At 40.4% G+C, this 15024-nt stretch overlaps 1 protein-coding gene across 1 annotated transcript; it reads left to right on the forward strand.

Annotated features, from left to right (window-relative positions):
• The first annotated feature begins 1288 nt into the window (after window positions 1-1288).
• LOC106599437 (nicotinamide/nicotinic acid mononucleotide adenylyltransferase 2) lies at window positions 1289-14915 on the forward strand. The gene is made up of 11 exons (XM_014190674.2): window positions 1289-1517; window positions 3964-4052; window positions 4656-4723; window positions 7096-7174; window positions 9659-9788; window positions 10024-10104; window positions 10228-10272; window positions 10501-10577; window positions 10956-11057; window positions 11679-11746; window positions 12330-14915. The coding sequence occupies exons 1-11, from the start codon at window positions 1433-1435 to the stop codon at window positions 12430-12432; spliced, it is 927 nt and encodes a 308-aa protein (XP_014046149.1). The 5' UTR covers window positions 1289-1432; the 3' UTR covers window positions 12433-14915.
• The last annotated feature ends 109 nt before the right edge of the window (window positions 14916-15024 follow it).

Consider the following 15024-nt stretch of genomic DNA (forward strand, 5'->3'; position numbering starts at 1 on the left):
ATTGTGAGCGGCACAAGGTATGGTCAAGTTTTGTTTCAAGCCAGTGGGCCTGCTTCGCGGTCACACTGACCTACAGTAATATATCCATTCTGACCTCAATTGCCTTGGGCGGAATTAGGAAAATTATCAAAATCTACCTAGCCTAACCTAGGCTAACTAAGAGGTTAATTATAGGCTATACTAGAATGGAATCACCCAGACATTTACAGTTCGATTGCCTATTTCACATCACAAGTCGAGTCAACTTTGCCATAAGGGTCCTGACCTCTTGGCAGATATATTAGGTCTATGCTCGTTCACAACAGGGAGGTTGCAATACTGCACACAGCCAACCCCAATGCGAACAGGGGAACACAACAGGGGATCATAACCTTAAAAAGGCAACAGAATTATCCCACCTCTGCCACCAGTGTAGTGATTAAAAGACAAAGCAAATTCGGAACAGCCAGAATGGGGCTTGAACCAGCGACCCTGCTGTTATGGGGCGAGCACATAATCGGGGAGCTCAAGACCAGACCAATTTTGAAGAGAACATGGTAGTCTACACTCACATTCATGGAGTCTATGAGGAAAATACGTTTCATTTCACTATATAACCAATTAACATAAACTCAGTTATTGAATTATTAAATGCATGATAGGGTCATATACTGTATATGATGTAAAGCTATCACAGCAAATGTATAGGCCTAATTAGTATTATTATAATGGTAAATTGTCCATGGGCCAGACAAACCATAACTGAAACTTGAGGGTATAGTGCCAGCGCAGAAAGGATGGAATGTTCTTTACATTAAAGGAAACCCCACTTGCCACATCAAATTATGCATTTTGTGACAAAGTGACACTTTGCTTCTTGAATGTCCAATATCTTCAAAACTTGACTGCTGACATTCAAAACGTTTTGGGACTGTATTAACAGTGGACTAATAAAAAAAATACAAATATATCGTTTTTGAGCGGAGTTTTCACTTAAGCCTATAAGACTAAGGCCATCAGCCCTGTTAACAACAGTTAGTTCAGTGTTCTCACTTAATCTCATGTCTAAACCGTCTAGGCTACTCGAGTCAGAAGCAAATTAATACTGGAGTAGTAGGTCCATTAAAAAACGGAAGAAACATTTCGATCAGTGGCATACCCCGTTATGTGGCAAATCTGCCAGAGGCCACCCTAAGTCTATAATAAAAGCCAATGTAGCCTGCCTATTGTTTTAAATTGTATTGTAAAATCGAACATTTTCAAATGCCCAGTGCTGTGAGTGCCTTTGGTCCTGTGCCTTTAATATAGAGTGCAGTGACGCTCTGTATCCTGCGAGGAGACTTGGATACTGCCGCATCGAAATGAACCTCGCCTCTCTCTGCGGTCGCTAACAGCAAAACAAAGAAGAACAAATTGGTAGTTGCAGAAAAAGAGCCTCATATCTAATCATATCATGACGGACAACACTAAAACGCACGTTATTTTGCTCTCATGTGGAAGTTTTAACCCCATCACTAAAGGACACATTCATATGTTTGGTAAGCATTACCTATGCGTTCTTCTGTATATTTTGAAGGGATGTTTGGTGCCCCAGATGTTGTGGGTAGGATATTAGTTTAAGAATGAGAAGGCGTTCAGGGGTCTACATTACTATGGCAATTAACCTATATATCAGCATTATAATGTCAGAATTGCGTAATGTTGGGTAGGCGGTTTGCCATAGACCTTTATGGTTTTCGCTGTCCACGAGGGGGGTGCTGAAATGGGCGACGGCCTCAGTGACGGAAATATGATTATGTCAATTAAGTTAAAGTCTTATCATTGAATTTCACGTGGGGGTCTTTATTTTGCTGTGTGTTTTTGAACACCACGTATGTTTAAAATAATTACATGAATTAACACCAGAACCATTCCATCTACAGGTTATTATTACTATATTGAGCGCACACTATCATTTCAGTGTAGTCTACGTTGGTGAATGCTGCATAGCCCGACCAGCCCTAAAAACAATAGCAAATGGATTTGGAAAAAGTAGGCTAGGCTATTTTGAGAATGTATTGCAGTATACGGATGTTGAGCCACTGGACACAGGGGGCATGTTGAGCATGTTTGGGCATTGGTTGCCTGATAGCACATACTGCGTCACTCATAACGAATGAGAAATCGTATCTCAAATCATAATAGCATACAATCAATCTTACTGTGCAGCCGAGCAATAATGTAAAACAATCCGCTAAACACAACAGGTATTCACCAATTCATGGAAATGCAGCAAAATATCAAGACAACACAAATGGCAAATCTAAATCTCCTGACTAAATATTTTCTCCTTTTTTACATATGTGTGGTCCTGTATATCCTTTGTTTTTCATGTTGTGTGACTGCAGACTTGCAATTTGATTGATCCATAGAGGCAATTGCGTTATTGTCTTTGCCCTACCTCTTATCAGTTTTCAACGGACATTTCGTCTGATTTCATCAGGGTTTTCTTGTTGCTTTAAATATTAGGCTACTGATCCAGTACACACAATTCAGTAATGGCACAGAGATTTCACATTTCACATTTCAACAGCCAGCCAGATGCATCAGTATATTGCCGTAAACAATCACAGAAGAACTAGTAAAGTACACTGTTTTATAATACAAACCATTATCATAAAATATAGTTAAATGACTGTCATCCAAAATTAGGGTACAGCATAGGCTAGTACCCTGAAAAATAACTAAATCCTAAGAGATAGTCATTAGAATAAATTGAGTGAAATCAAGGGTTCTGCTGCAGCAGTAGTAAGTGAACCTGAAATATTAGGGGGGGAAAGCTTCCATGTTTCCATTACCTATTTTTCACACCACCTCTCTGCATGCCTTGGAGTGGCAGTTCTGGAAAAATGAAAGTACTGTAGTTGCTCATAGGGAGCAATGGAAACTCCCCAGTGAGCCCTTCTGACTCACGGCAGGATTACATGAAAGAACAGAAAGTGATGAAGCAAATACATACATATATCAAGAACTAGGACTACTGAATATGAAAACTTGTGGATGGTGTCAGATCATGCATTTCAATAGTGATTCAGTTTAATCTATTTTTCAAGTCATTGTTGAGAAGAATTGTGATTCTCTTGAGAATGTAAGGGTGAGACGCTTGTAGCTCATTATCACCTCATTCAATAGTTGCATGTCTTCACTAGAACCCTTGTCTGTGTTGCAAATGGCACTCTATTTCCTATATAGTGCACTACCTTTGACCAGAGGCCTATGTTCCCTGGTCAAAAGTAGCACACTACATAGAGAATAGGGTGCTATTTAGGACGCAGACTTGGTTTCTTTTTTTTTGTTACCTCAATCCATCTGATTTGGAGGGCAACCCCAGATTTCTGACTTTCTCATTAACATTTGACTCAAAACATAGCTTTCTTACTTTCCTCGCTCATACCCCGTCTTCTTGCATGAATAATACATTCTCTAATCATATTAATGTATATGACTCTATCTGTAGTGGCTCTGCTCAATTTGCACAGGCATTGTACATCATACACTTTGAGCTGGTATACTTGCAACATATAGTCTTCAGTAAGTTTCCACAGACAGGCTTGCTTGAAGAGGACTCATATAATGAGTTTCTCTATTGGTGGCATGCAGGCAGTAACGTTACTCCACAACAACAGAGTGAATAGATGAATAGATTCATTCTTGCCCTGTGGTCGAAACAAAAAGATCTCACCAATCAACTTCCAGTTGAAAACAACTGTTATTATACACTTAATTTGTAGCCTAAACTAAAGCATGGCTTCTGGAATTATTTTATTGGAGTCTCCCTGGAGATATTATGTACGAATTCATTTGCATGTATACTGGCAAACCAGGGTTAATTTATTTTTGGGTTTGCTGATGGCAAACAGGTTACCTGATTAAAACTGTAATATTGTGCACACTATGAACTATGGTAAGTATGTTGACAGTTACATACTGTATCTGCTTTTACAGAAAAAGCCAGAGAATACCTGCACAAAACAGGGAAGTTCATTGTGATTGGGGGTATCATTTCACCTGTACATGACTCCTATGGCAAACCGGTAAGAACTTCTTTAACAGTATATTCACAGAATGCTTTGTTTGCTATCTATGAAGTTCGAGTAACTAACAAAGAATCCCCAAATCTTATTTGACTGACATGTGTATAATTACAGTAATGACGCACAGTAGTGATAGCTTGTGGTTATTTTTATGAATGAGTGACATTTTTGTGTGGTCCTCCTGTGTAAGTGTTCATGTTGCATTCAGATGACATAAACCACCTCTAATACTATCGTCATCTATTCTCCCGAGCCATTTCTGGAATGAATGAAAAGCTTTTCCCAGTTTCTCTCCCTATAAGAAACAGAAAACATGACTAATAAATGTACGAGAAATGCCGTTTCAGTCAGATCATGAATCTTATGTGCATTTTATATTCCTCACAAATAAAACATGTCAAACCAGTGGATTACCATGCAGAGACATACAATAAATAGAATAAACACAATGTATGAGTTGTAAATGGCACCCTATTCCCAACATAGTGCACTACTTTTTACCAAATATAGTGCGCTATATAGGGAATAGGGTGCACACAATGTGACACACAATGAACACAATGACTGGTTGAAAGCTTTATCATTCCCACCGTGTGTTCACAGGGCCTCGTCCCCAGCAGGCATCGTCTCACCATGTGTCAACTGGCAGTCCAGTCGTCTGACTGGATCAGGTGAGTCAGTGGCTATCTGCCCAGAACAATAAGGTTGCGTCCCAAATGGCACCCTATTCCCTACATTCTGCAAAGCTTTTGTTCAAATCAAATCAAACTTTATTTGTCACATGCGCCGAATACAACAAGTGTAGACTTTACCGTGAAATGCTTACTTACAAGCCCTTAAGCAAAAGTGCAGTTCAAGAAGAGTTAAGAAAATATTTACCAAGTATACTAAAATAAAAAGTAATAATAAAAAGTAACACAATAAGAATAACAATAATGAGGTTATATACAGGGGGCACCGGTACCGAGTCAGTGTGCGAGGGTACAGGTTAGATGAGGTACTTTGTACATGTAGGTGGGGGTGAAGTGTCTGCATAGATAATAAACAGCGAGTAGCAGCAGTGTACACAAGGGAACGGGGGGTGGGGGGGGGTCAATGTAAATTGTCTGGTAGCGATTTTATTAATTGTTCAGCAGTCTTATGGCTTGGGTGTAGAAGCTGTTGAGGAGCCTCTTGGTCCTAGACTTGGCGCTCCGGTACCGCTTGCCATGATACTTCGTTGGTGATGTGAACACCAAGAAACTCTCGACCCCCTCCACTACAGCCCCATCGATGTTAATTGGGGCCTGTTCGGCCCGCCTTTTCCTGTAGTCCACGATCAGCTCCTTAGTCTTGCTCACATTGAGGGAGAGGTTGTTGTCCTGGCACCACACTGCCAGTTCTCTGACCTCTTCCCTATAGGCCATCTCATCGTTGTCGGTGATCAGGCCTACCACTGTTGTGTCGTCAGCAAACTTAATGATGGTGTTGGAGTTGTGTTTGGCCACAGGGAATACAGGAGGGGACTAAGTACACACCCCTGAGGGGCCCCCGTGTTAAGGATCAGCGTGGCAGACGTGTTGTTGCCTACTCTTACCACCTGGGGGCGGACCGTCAGGAAGTCCAGGATCTAGTTGCAGAGGGAGGTGTTTAGTCCCAGGATCCTTAGCTTGGTGATGAGCTTCGTGGGCACTATGGTGTTGAATACTGAGTTGAAGTCAAAGAACAGCATTCTCACATAGATGTTTCTTTTGTCCAGGTGAGAAAGGGCAGTGTGGAGTGCGATTGAGATTGCATCATCTGTGGATCTGTTGGGGCGGTATGCGAATTGGAGTGGGTCTAGGGTGTCCGGGAGGATGCTGTTGATGTGAGCCATGACCAGCCTTTCAAAGCACTTCATGGCTACCGACGTGAGTGCCACGGGGCGGTAATCATTTAGGCAGGTTACCTTCACTTCCTTAGGCACAGGGACTATGGTGGTCTGCTTGAAACATGTAGGTATTACAGACTTTGTCAGGGACAGGTTGAAAATGTCAGTGAAGCCACTTGACAGTTGGTCCACGCATGCTTTGAGTACACGTCCTGGTAATCCGTCTGCCCAGCGGTTTTGTGAATGTTGACCTGTTTAAAGGTTTTGTTCACATCTGCTACCGAGAGCGTTATCACACAGTCATCCACAACAGCTGGTGCTCTCATGCATGCTTCAGTGTTGCTTGCCTCAAAGCGTGCATAAAAGGCATTTAGCTCGTCTAGTAAACTCATGTCACTGGGCAGCTGGTGTCTGGATTTCCCTTTGTCGTCCGTAATAGTTTTCGAGCCCTGCCACATCCGACGAGCGTGTAGTAGGATTCAATATTAATCCTGTATTGACACTTTGCCTGCTTGATGGTTTGTAGCGGGATTTCTTATAAGCGCCCAGATTAGTCTCCCACTCCTTGAAAGCAGCAGCTCTAGCCTTTAGCTCGATACGGATGTTCCCTGTAATCCATGGCTTCTGGTTGGGATATGTACGTACAGTCACTGTGGGAACGATGTCGTCGATGCAGTTATTGATGAAGCCGATGACTGAGGTGGTGTACTCCTCAATGCCATTGGATGAATCCCGGAACACATTCCAGTCTGTGCTAGCAAAACAGTCCTGTAGTGTAGCATCCGCATCATCTGACCACTTCCATTGTACACTATATAGGGAATGGGGTGCCATTTGGGACATAGACCAGGTTAATATAGGTATCATTGTCAGTAGACAGGATGATATCACTTCCTCTATTAGTCCTTTGAGACAGGATGTTTTTCTGGCAATGTTATTATCAAGACATGATGTGTGAGGTATTTAGCAGATGTGCATTATCATCAGTTCTATTACCCTACTAATGAAAAGGATAGAGATCAGAGCACGTATTCATAAAGCGTGAGTAGGAGTGCTGTTCTAGGATCAGTTTTGCCATTTAGATTATGATGAATCTACAGGAGGGACCTGATCCTAGATCAGTACTCCTACTCTGAGACAGTTTAGGAATAGGGGCCCAGAAGTACACATCTATCATGTGTTATTTTCCTGCAGAGTGGATCCCTGGGAGTGCTACCAGGACACATGGCAGACTACATGCAGCGTGCTGGAGCATCATCGTGACCTCATGAAGGTAAGCCGGGGTTGGGGGGCGGGGGGCGTGGGGTTCAGGACTAATGAAGGCCTAGTTCACTCATTTTGTGACCGGGAAAAGTATGTATATTATATATTTTTTTATATATACAGTACCAGTGAAAAGTTTGGACACACCTATTCATTCAAGGGTTTTTCTTAATTTGTACTATTTTTTACATTGTAGAATAATAGTGAAGACATCAAAACTATGAAATAACACATATGGAATCATGTAGTAACCAAAAAAGTGTAAAACAAAATTTTATATTTGAGAAAGTAGCCACCCTTTGTCTTGATGACAGCTTTGCACACTCTTGGCATTCTCTCAACCAGTTTCATGAGGTAGTCACCTGGAGTGCATTTCAATTAACTGGTGTGCCTTGTTAAAAGTACATTTGTGGAATTTCTTTCCTTCTTAATGTGTTTGAGCCAATCAGTTGTGTTGTGACTGTCACGTGTGCTCCCTCTCCGGCCTCTAGGTCACCAGGCTGTTCGTGATGGCGCACACCTGTCACCATTGTTACACGCACCTGCGCGTCATCACTCACCTGGACTACATCACTTCCTTGATTACCTTCCCTATATATGTCACTCCCTTTGGTTCCTTCCACAGGCGTCATTGTTTCTGTTTCATGTCTGTGCATTGTTTGTGTTTCTTGTTTTGTATTATGTTGCATTTATTTATTAAAACACTCACTCCCTGAACTTGCTTCCCGACTCTCAGCGCACATCGTTACAGTGACAAGGTTGGGGTGGTATACAGAAGATAGCCCTATTTGGTAAAATACCAAGTCCATATTATTGCAAGAACAGCTCAGATAAGCAAAGACAAACGACAGTCCATCATTACTTTAAGACATGAAGGTCAGTCAAACTGGAACATTTCAAGAACTTTGAAAGTTTCTTTGAGTGCAGCCTCAAAAACCATCAAGCACTATGATGAAACTGGCTCTCATGAGGACCGCCACAGGAAAGAAACACCCAGAGTTACCTCTGCTGAGGATAAGTTCATTAGAGTTGCCTGCCTCAGAAATTGCAGCCCAAATGCTTCATAGAGTTCAAGTAACAGACACATCTCAACATCAACTGTTCAGAGGAGACTGCCTGAATCAGGCCTACATTGTCGAATTACTGCAAAGAAACCACTAATAAAGGACACCAATAAGAAGAAGAGACTTGCTTGGGCCAAGAAACACAAGCAATGGACTTTAGACTGGTGGAAGTCTGTCCTTTGGTCTGATGAGTTCAAATTTTAGATTTTTGGTTCCAACCGCCGTGTCTTTGTGAGACACAGAGTAGGTGAACAGATTATCTCCGCATGTGTGGTTCCCAGCGTGAAGCCTGGAGGAGGAGGTGTGATGGTGCTTTGCTGGTGATGCTGTCAGTGATTTATTTAGAATTCAATGCACACGTAACCAGCATGGATACCACAGCATTCTGCAGCGATATGCCATCCCATCTGGTTTGCGCTTAGTGGGACAATCATTTGTTTTTAAACAGGACAATGACCTAACACACATCCAGGCTGTGTAAGGGCTATTTGACCAAGAAGGAGAGTGATGGAGTGCTGCATCAGATGACCTGGCCTCCACAATCACCTGACTTCAACCCAATTGAGATGGTTTGGGATGAGTTGGACTGCAGAGTGAAGGAAAAGCAGCCAACAAGAGCTCCACATATGTGGGAAATCCTTCAAGACTGTTGGAAAAGCATTCCAGGTGAAGCTGGTTGAGAGAATGCCAAGAGTGTGAAAAGCTGGCAAAGGGTGGCTACTTTGAAGAATCTAAAATATATATATATATTTTTTTGGTTACTACATGATTCCATGTGTGTTATTTCGTAGTTTGATGTGTTAACTATTATTCACTATTATTAAATAGTAAAAATTAAGTAAAGCCCTTGAATGAGTAGGTGGGTCCAAACTTTTGACTGGTACTGTATATATTTTTTGATTTATCAGGGGCACCCTCAGCACCCCTACCTCTTGCGGCTTTGTGTATTGCATGAGCTGTACATTTAGCAGTGAAGGATAATATCAAGATAAAATTGTGGTAGTTCAGAGAGGAGTGTTCAAGGTAGCCTACATTAGATGCAACAGAATTAGCTACTGTGTATGGAACTTATTCATAGATGATACATTCATGCAAGGCCCACTAGCTAGTTGAAGTGTGTGGTGGAAATATTAATAAAGACTGAGGGCAATTTGAACTGTTTTTAGAAATAGCCTATAACATTACTGTATGCTGCAATTGTTTCCATGGCAACAAAACATTACCGTATTTAGAACACTACAGTATATCAAACCACTGCTGTAATATGTGACAAATCCTTCCATCAGAATGTGGGCAATCTATTTGTGGTGCTGACCTAAGCTGGATCAAATGCCATTTAACGGTACTGAAGGTGCCAATCATGGTATTTTGCCTAGTTAAATAAAGGTAACATTTTTTTTTTAAAGTACTTTTTTTTTTCCTGTCCACAGAGAGTCACAGGGTGCATTCTGTCCAATGTGAACACACCGTCCACAACTCCAGTGATCGGCCAACCACAGAATGAGACTCAGACTGCCATCTATCAGAACCACAACACGATGAACAACAAGCCCACTGCCAGTGAGGGATTATGTACATATATACTACACAAATGTCTTTCAGATCTCATTCGTGCCATTTTCATTAGGTTGACAATAAAGAGCTCAGAATCTGAAGTATAATTTATGATTGATGAGAAAGAGTAAAGGTTGTTGTAATGTACTAAGAAATGGATTGTCTGCTTTATATAACTTCTTCAATGGATGTAATTTACTACTAGAAAATGTCTGATGTTTGCTTCCTCATACCTAAACAGTTAAGCTTTGGGGGAAGATGAGTGAGAGCTTGGGCAAAATTTGCTGTGTTCGCCCCCACATTGATCGTTTTACCTTTGTGGGTAAGTAGTATGCTACACAAGCAACTTCCTGAAAATCATACATTTGTAATTGTATGGTACAGTAAGTTCACAATGATTGATTAATAACCCTTTATTTTATCTTTATTTCTTTTATATCAAAAGATGAAAATGCCAACCTTGGTACTGCAATGCGATATGAGGAAATTGGTGAGTTAACACTCTTTTGTATGTCTCCATAAGATTGACGTATTACCAATATTGCATACCGACTGTATATTGTCAGAATACAAAAGCTTTTAGCTTAGGTCATTATATTTTCCTTTCACAAACCAAAATAACTTTCTTCATTATCGAATAATTGAACAGGAAGTTATCTTATCCATGTACTTTTTGTTTATTGGGTGTCTAATTTCTGTCTTCCTGTCTATTGTCCAGAGTTGCGCATCTTGCTTCTGTGTGGCAGTGATCTTCTGGAGTCATTCTGCATCCCTGGCTTATGGAAAGACAGTGATGTAAGTAGGCCCTCTCGCTCTTTCACTTCCCTGTCTTCTTAAGTCTGTTGTAAGACTGTCATTCTCACAGAAAATAATAACACTTTTAGTTTTTTTTCTAGTTATTTTCATACTTTACATAGTATACAGTACATACTTGTCCTAATGGCTTGCCCTGAAGTTCTAAGCAGACATAATAAGGCACTGGAAGGCTAATTGTTTTAAATAATGTTGACATTTTAATCTATCCAGTCTCCACGTAGGGACATGAATGATAATTATTTAATACCCTAATATGCATAATGTTGCATCTGAGACACTTTACCATAACTATTACAGGGACCCATTTAATCAGCATTATAAGGCAATACTGCAATGTGTCATACAAATTGTTTGCAGATGGAGGTGATTGTGGGAGACTTTGGGATTGTTGTTGTGCCTCGGGATGGAGTTGATACAGAGAGGATAATGAACCATTCCTCTGTGCTGCGCAAGAACAAGGTAGTATCTACATTATGAGCCTATATGAGTCATGAGCTTGGTTAAAAGTGGAAACCCAATCAAATCAAATCAAATCAAATTTATTTATATAGCCCTTCTTACATCAATCAGCTGATATCACAAAGTGCTGTACAGAAACCCAGCCTAAAACCCCAAACAGCAAGCAATGCAGGTGTAGAAGCACGGTGGCTAGGAAAAACTCCCTAGAAAGGCCAAAACCTAGGAAGAAACCTAGAGAGGAACCAGGCTATGAGGGGTGGCCAGTCCTCTTCTCGCTGTGCCGGGTGGAGATTATAACAGCACATGGCCTAGATGTTCAAATGTTCATAAATGACCAGCATTGTCAAATAATAATAATCATAGTAGTTGTCGAGGGTGCAACAAGTCAGTAACACAAGAGTAAGTGTCAGTTGGCTTTTTCATAGCCGATCTTTGAGAGTATCTCTACCGCTCCTGCTGTCTCTAGAGAGTTGAAAACAGCAGGTTTTGGCAATGTAATCTGTTAAAAGCTTATTATGTTCATGTCTTAACATGGAACCAACTCCGTACCATAGAAAATTATAAATATCCATTGATACATTTTATAACATGTAAAACTTTCTCTCTGTGTGTTTTTTCCAGGATAACATCACAGTAGTAGAAGACGATGCCAACCACCCTATGTCCATTGTCAGCTCCACCAAGAGCAGGTAAATGTGATTTATAAGTTAGCAACCATCCTATTTTGGGCCTCCATTAGGCCTATTTAATAAATAATAATACATAATTGTAGAATCTACTGTCTTTTATTCACTGTGGACTCTGGTAAAGTTTAGTTCTTTTTCACAAATATGTATCTCTTTTCAAGGGAAAATCCACTCAAAAACAATCTTTAGCAATTTTTTTCAATAGTCCAATGTTGATACAATTCCAAAATGTTTTGCATGTCAGCGCTCAAGATGACAAGATATTGGACTTTCAAGAAGGAAAGTGTCACTTGCCACGTCATCATGATGATGCAAAATACCACAAGATCGTTTTTGAGTGGATTTTCCCTTTAATGTACCACTTCAGTAGCTGTTTAGTGGCTCTTCGGTATTTGCTAAACATTAGGAGGCTGTTTCCCGGAAACAGATTAAGCATAGTACTAGACTAAAAAGCTTTTTCATTGGATATTCTCCATTAAACGTACTGTTTTGTCCAGGACTAGGCTTAGTCTACTCCCGGGAAACCGCCTCTAGTTGAACTAAGCTGTTCCCATATCACATTCTAATTCTATGTCCCTTCTATCAGACTGGCCCTGCAACACGGGGACGGCCATGTGGTGGACTACCTGAACCAGACAGTCATCGACTACATCCTGCAGAGTCAGCTCTACATCAATGCCTCTGGATAGGAACTACTGCTCCGGCCTACTGTCATATTGTCCCTGTCTGTCTTTCATGTAAAATGTATACTCCTCTTGAGCTACTGCTTTTTCATTCGAAGGAGCATTAGATATGCATTTCCCTTCTTACTGTATCATAGTGACTCATCAGACCTGTGGATGTACTGTACAGCGAGGTGCCTAAGAGCTGTGTGTACGGTGGACCACCTTCACAACTGACTTTGTGTAGGTTGCGCCGGCCGCATGGGATAGTGTTTTTGTCTGTCCCAAATGGCGCCCTATTCCCTATATAGTGCACTACTTTTGACTAGGACCTATATGGCTCCGGTAAAAAATAGTGCACTTTTTATTCAATACGGTGCCATTTGAGATGCAACCTTGGTGTCATGAAGAGAGGGTGCAGAGATTGTTACCTAATGAATGTTGGCCTTTGCAGTTTGATTTAAATCTGTCGGTTCTTAGACTGCATGCTTAGAACGTTTTTTTGTTTTGGCATGAGTACTTACTCACTTCGTAGCTATATGTTGTGAAAGTGTTTGCAAAAAGACAAACATATAGTGGGTACCCACCTCTCACTTCATTTTCTATTCACTATAATTCTACTGTATGTACAGAAGTATCTGTATTGATGTATCTGCGATTGCATATCAATGCCTAAATGTTTTGTCTTCAGTGGGCATTCGTGCAAAATGTAGATTTGTTTGCACATAAGACAATGATTTGAACGTTAATTTCTTTTTCGTGTGCAAAGGATTTTGCACATTTCTTCTGCTTGCCACTAAGCAAATTACCACGACTCCCAAAGCAAATGCAATGAACCTGTTTCTTACTATGTGTTATGTAGCTAGTTAGTTGAGATTCTTTAAAAAATGTGTCTAGTGGAAAAAACAACAGCACAAACTACAGAAGTGCATTCCATGTGCCTGGGGATGAATTCACAGATATAAGTCTCCCGCTCCCTTGCACTCAACACTCTGTCATAATATCATCAACCTGATATAAAATGTGCTCTAACGTTGTTCTGCAAAGGAAGTGGGGACATAGCCTTTGATCAATAGTTTCTTACTGAAGCTTCTCATGTTCAGTGCCAGGACACTTTAGACAGTTCAGTTTAATGGGCATTGAGTGTAACCATTGATTTGTGCAGTAATGATTTCAGTGTAATAGGGTGTATACAGTATGTGCACATCACAGGACATTGGTGGAACCTTAGTTGGGGAGTACAGGCTCTTGGTAATGGCTGGAGCGGAATAGGTGGAATGGTTTTTAATACATCATACATATGGTTTCCATGCTATTCCTTTCGCTCCGTTCCTGCAATTATTATGAGCTGTCGTCCCCTCAGCAGCCTCCTGTGGTGCACATTGTGCCCAATTGGTCAATGCAAAATAATGACGATTATTTGGTTTAATTAGGGTCTCTAATTGTTACCAAAGCATCTTGCATTCATATCTAGCTTTACATGTGTCCATTTGGCTAACAATATTAGGTTATTCAATCTTAATATCAGATGAAGCAAAAGCAAAATACATTCCAATGCTTCCTGCAATCTCACGGTTCATAAGTTATAAGAAAGGGACACAGAAGTGCTACTAGTTGTCAATATTGTAGCGTTGTATAAGCCTGGCATGATGCAAGACTATCAATAGTACACTGTGTGTAAGATGTTCTAGACAAACAATATTGCTTCTTTATGTGTCATCCGAGTGTAATGAACAAACTGAACTGGGTCGAATCTCCCTTCAAGCAGACGGTCTTTATACATGCATCCCTTGAGTCTTTCTATCAAACATCTCAGCAGGGTACTTCCTTTGCATACACATCAGTTATTTGGTATTCTTCAAAGACTGGTTTAGATAAACAAGATGTGGAAAATCTGATATGAAAAATAAGCATCGTCGTGGTCCTAGTAATAGGACAATGTTTAGTATAATAGTCTCAGCCCACTGGGCACAGACATCATTTCAACATCTAGTTTGGATTTAAATTTGGTTGAGTTGTCAACTAACGTGAATTCAACACGAAAAAAACAACAAAAAAACAGGTCTCCATGTCATTAAATTTAGGTGAAAAAAAACACAAAATTCCAGTACGCTGTTGACTTTCTGCAAATCCAATCATTTTCCCCACGTTGATTCAACATCATCACATTTACTTTGTGGTGTTGAACTGATGTGGAAACATTGATTAAACCAGTGTTTGCCCAGTGGGAGAGAAGGTCTCATAGAACCTGAGGAAATTGTATGAGTAGATGATTTCTAGATATAATATGAAGAGATGTTTGATTTATATTTTATTCTGTTCATTGATTTATTTGGTAAGGAGTCCTGAAAACACTTATTTTTTGGAATCCTATGTAAAATGAGCTACAATTCCACTTTCAGATCTGGGTTGGAAATGATTTGTATTTTGTCATCTTAGACTGGACTGACACAATATAACATATTCTCAGTCTTTCAATACTTCCATAATAAACCAAGTGTGTAACAATAGATATATTGTAGTTGTTTACATTACTAGTAATTCCCTCAGTTGAAAAGCAAAAGGATATAGCTTTTTTCTCACGTGAAACACATCCACATTAATTGTCATGAATTGTGT

This window comes from Salmo salar, chromosome ssa03 (assembly GCF_905237065.1).
Source record: "Salmo salar chromosome ssa03, Ssal_v3.1, whole genome shotgun sequence".
Lineage (NCBI taxonomy): Eukaryota > Metazoa > Chordata > Actinopteri > Salmoniformes > Salmonidae > Salmo > Salmo salar.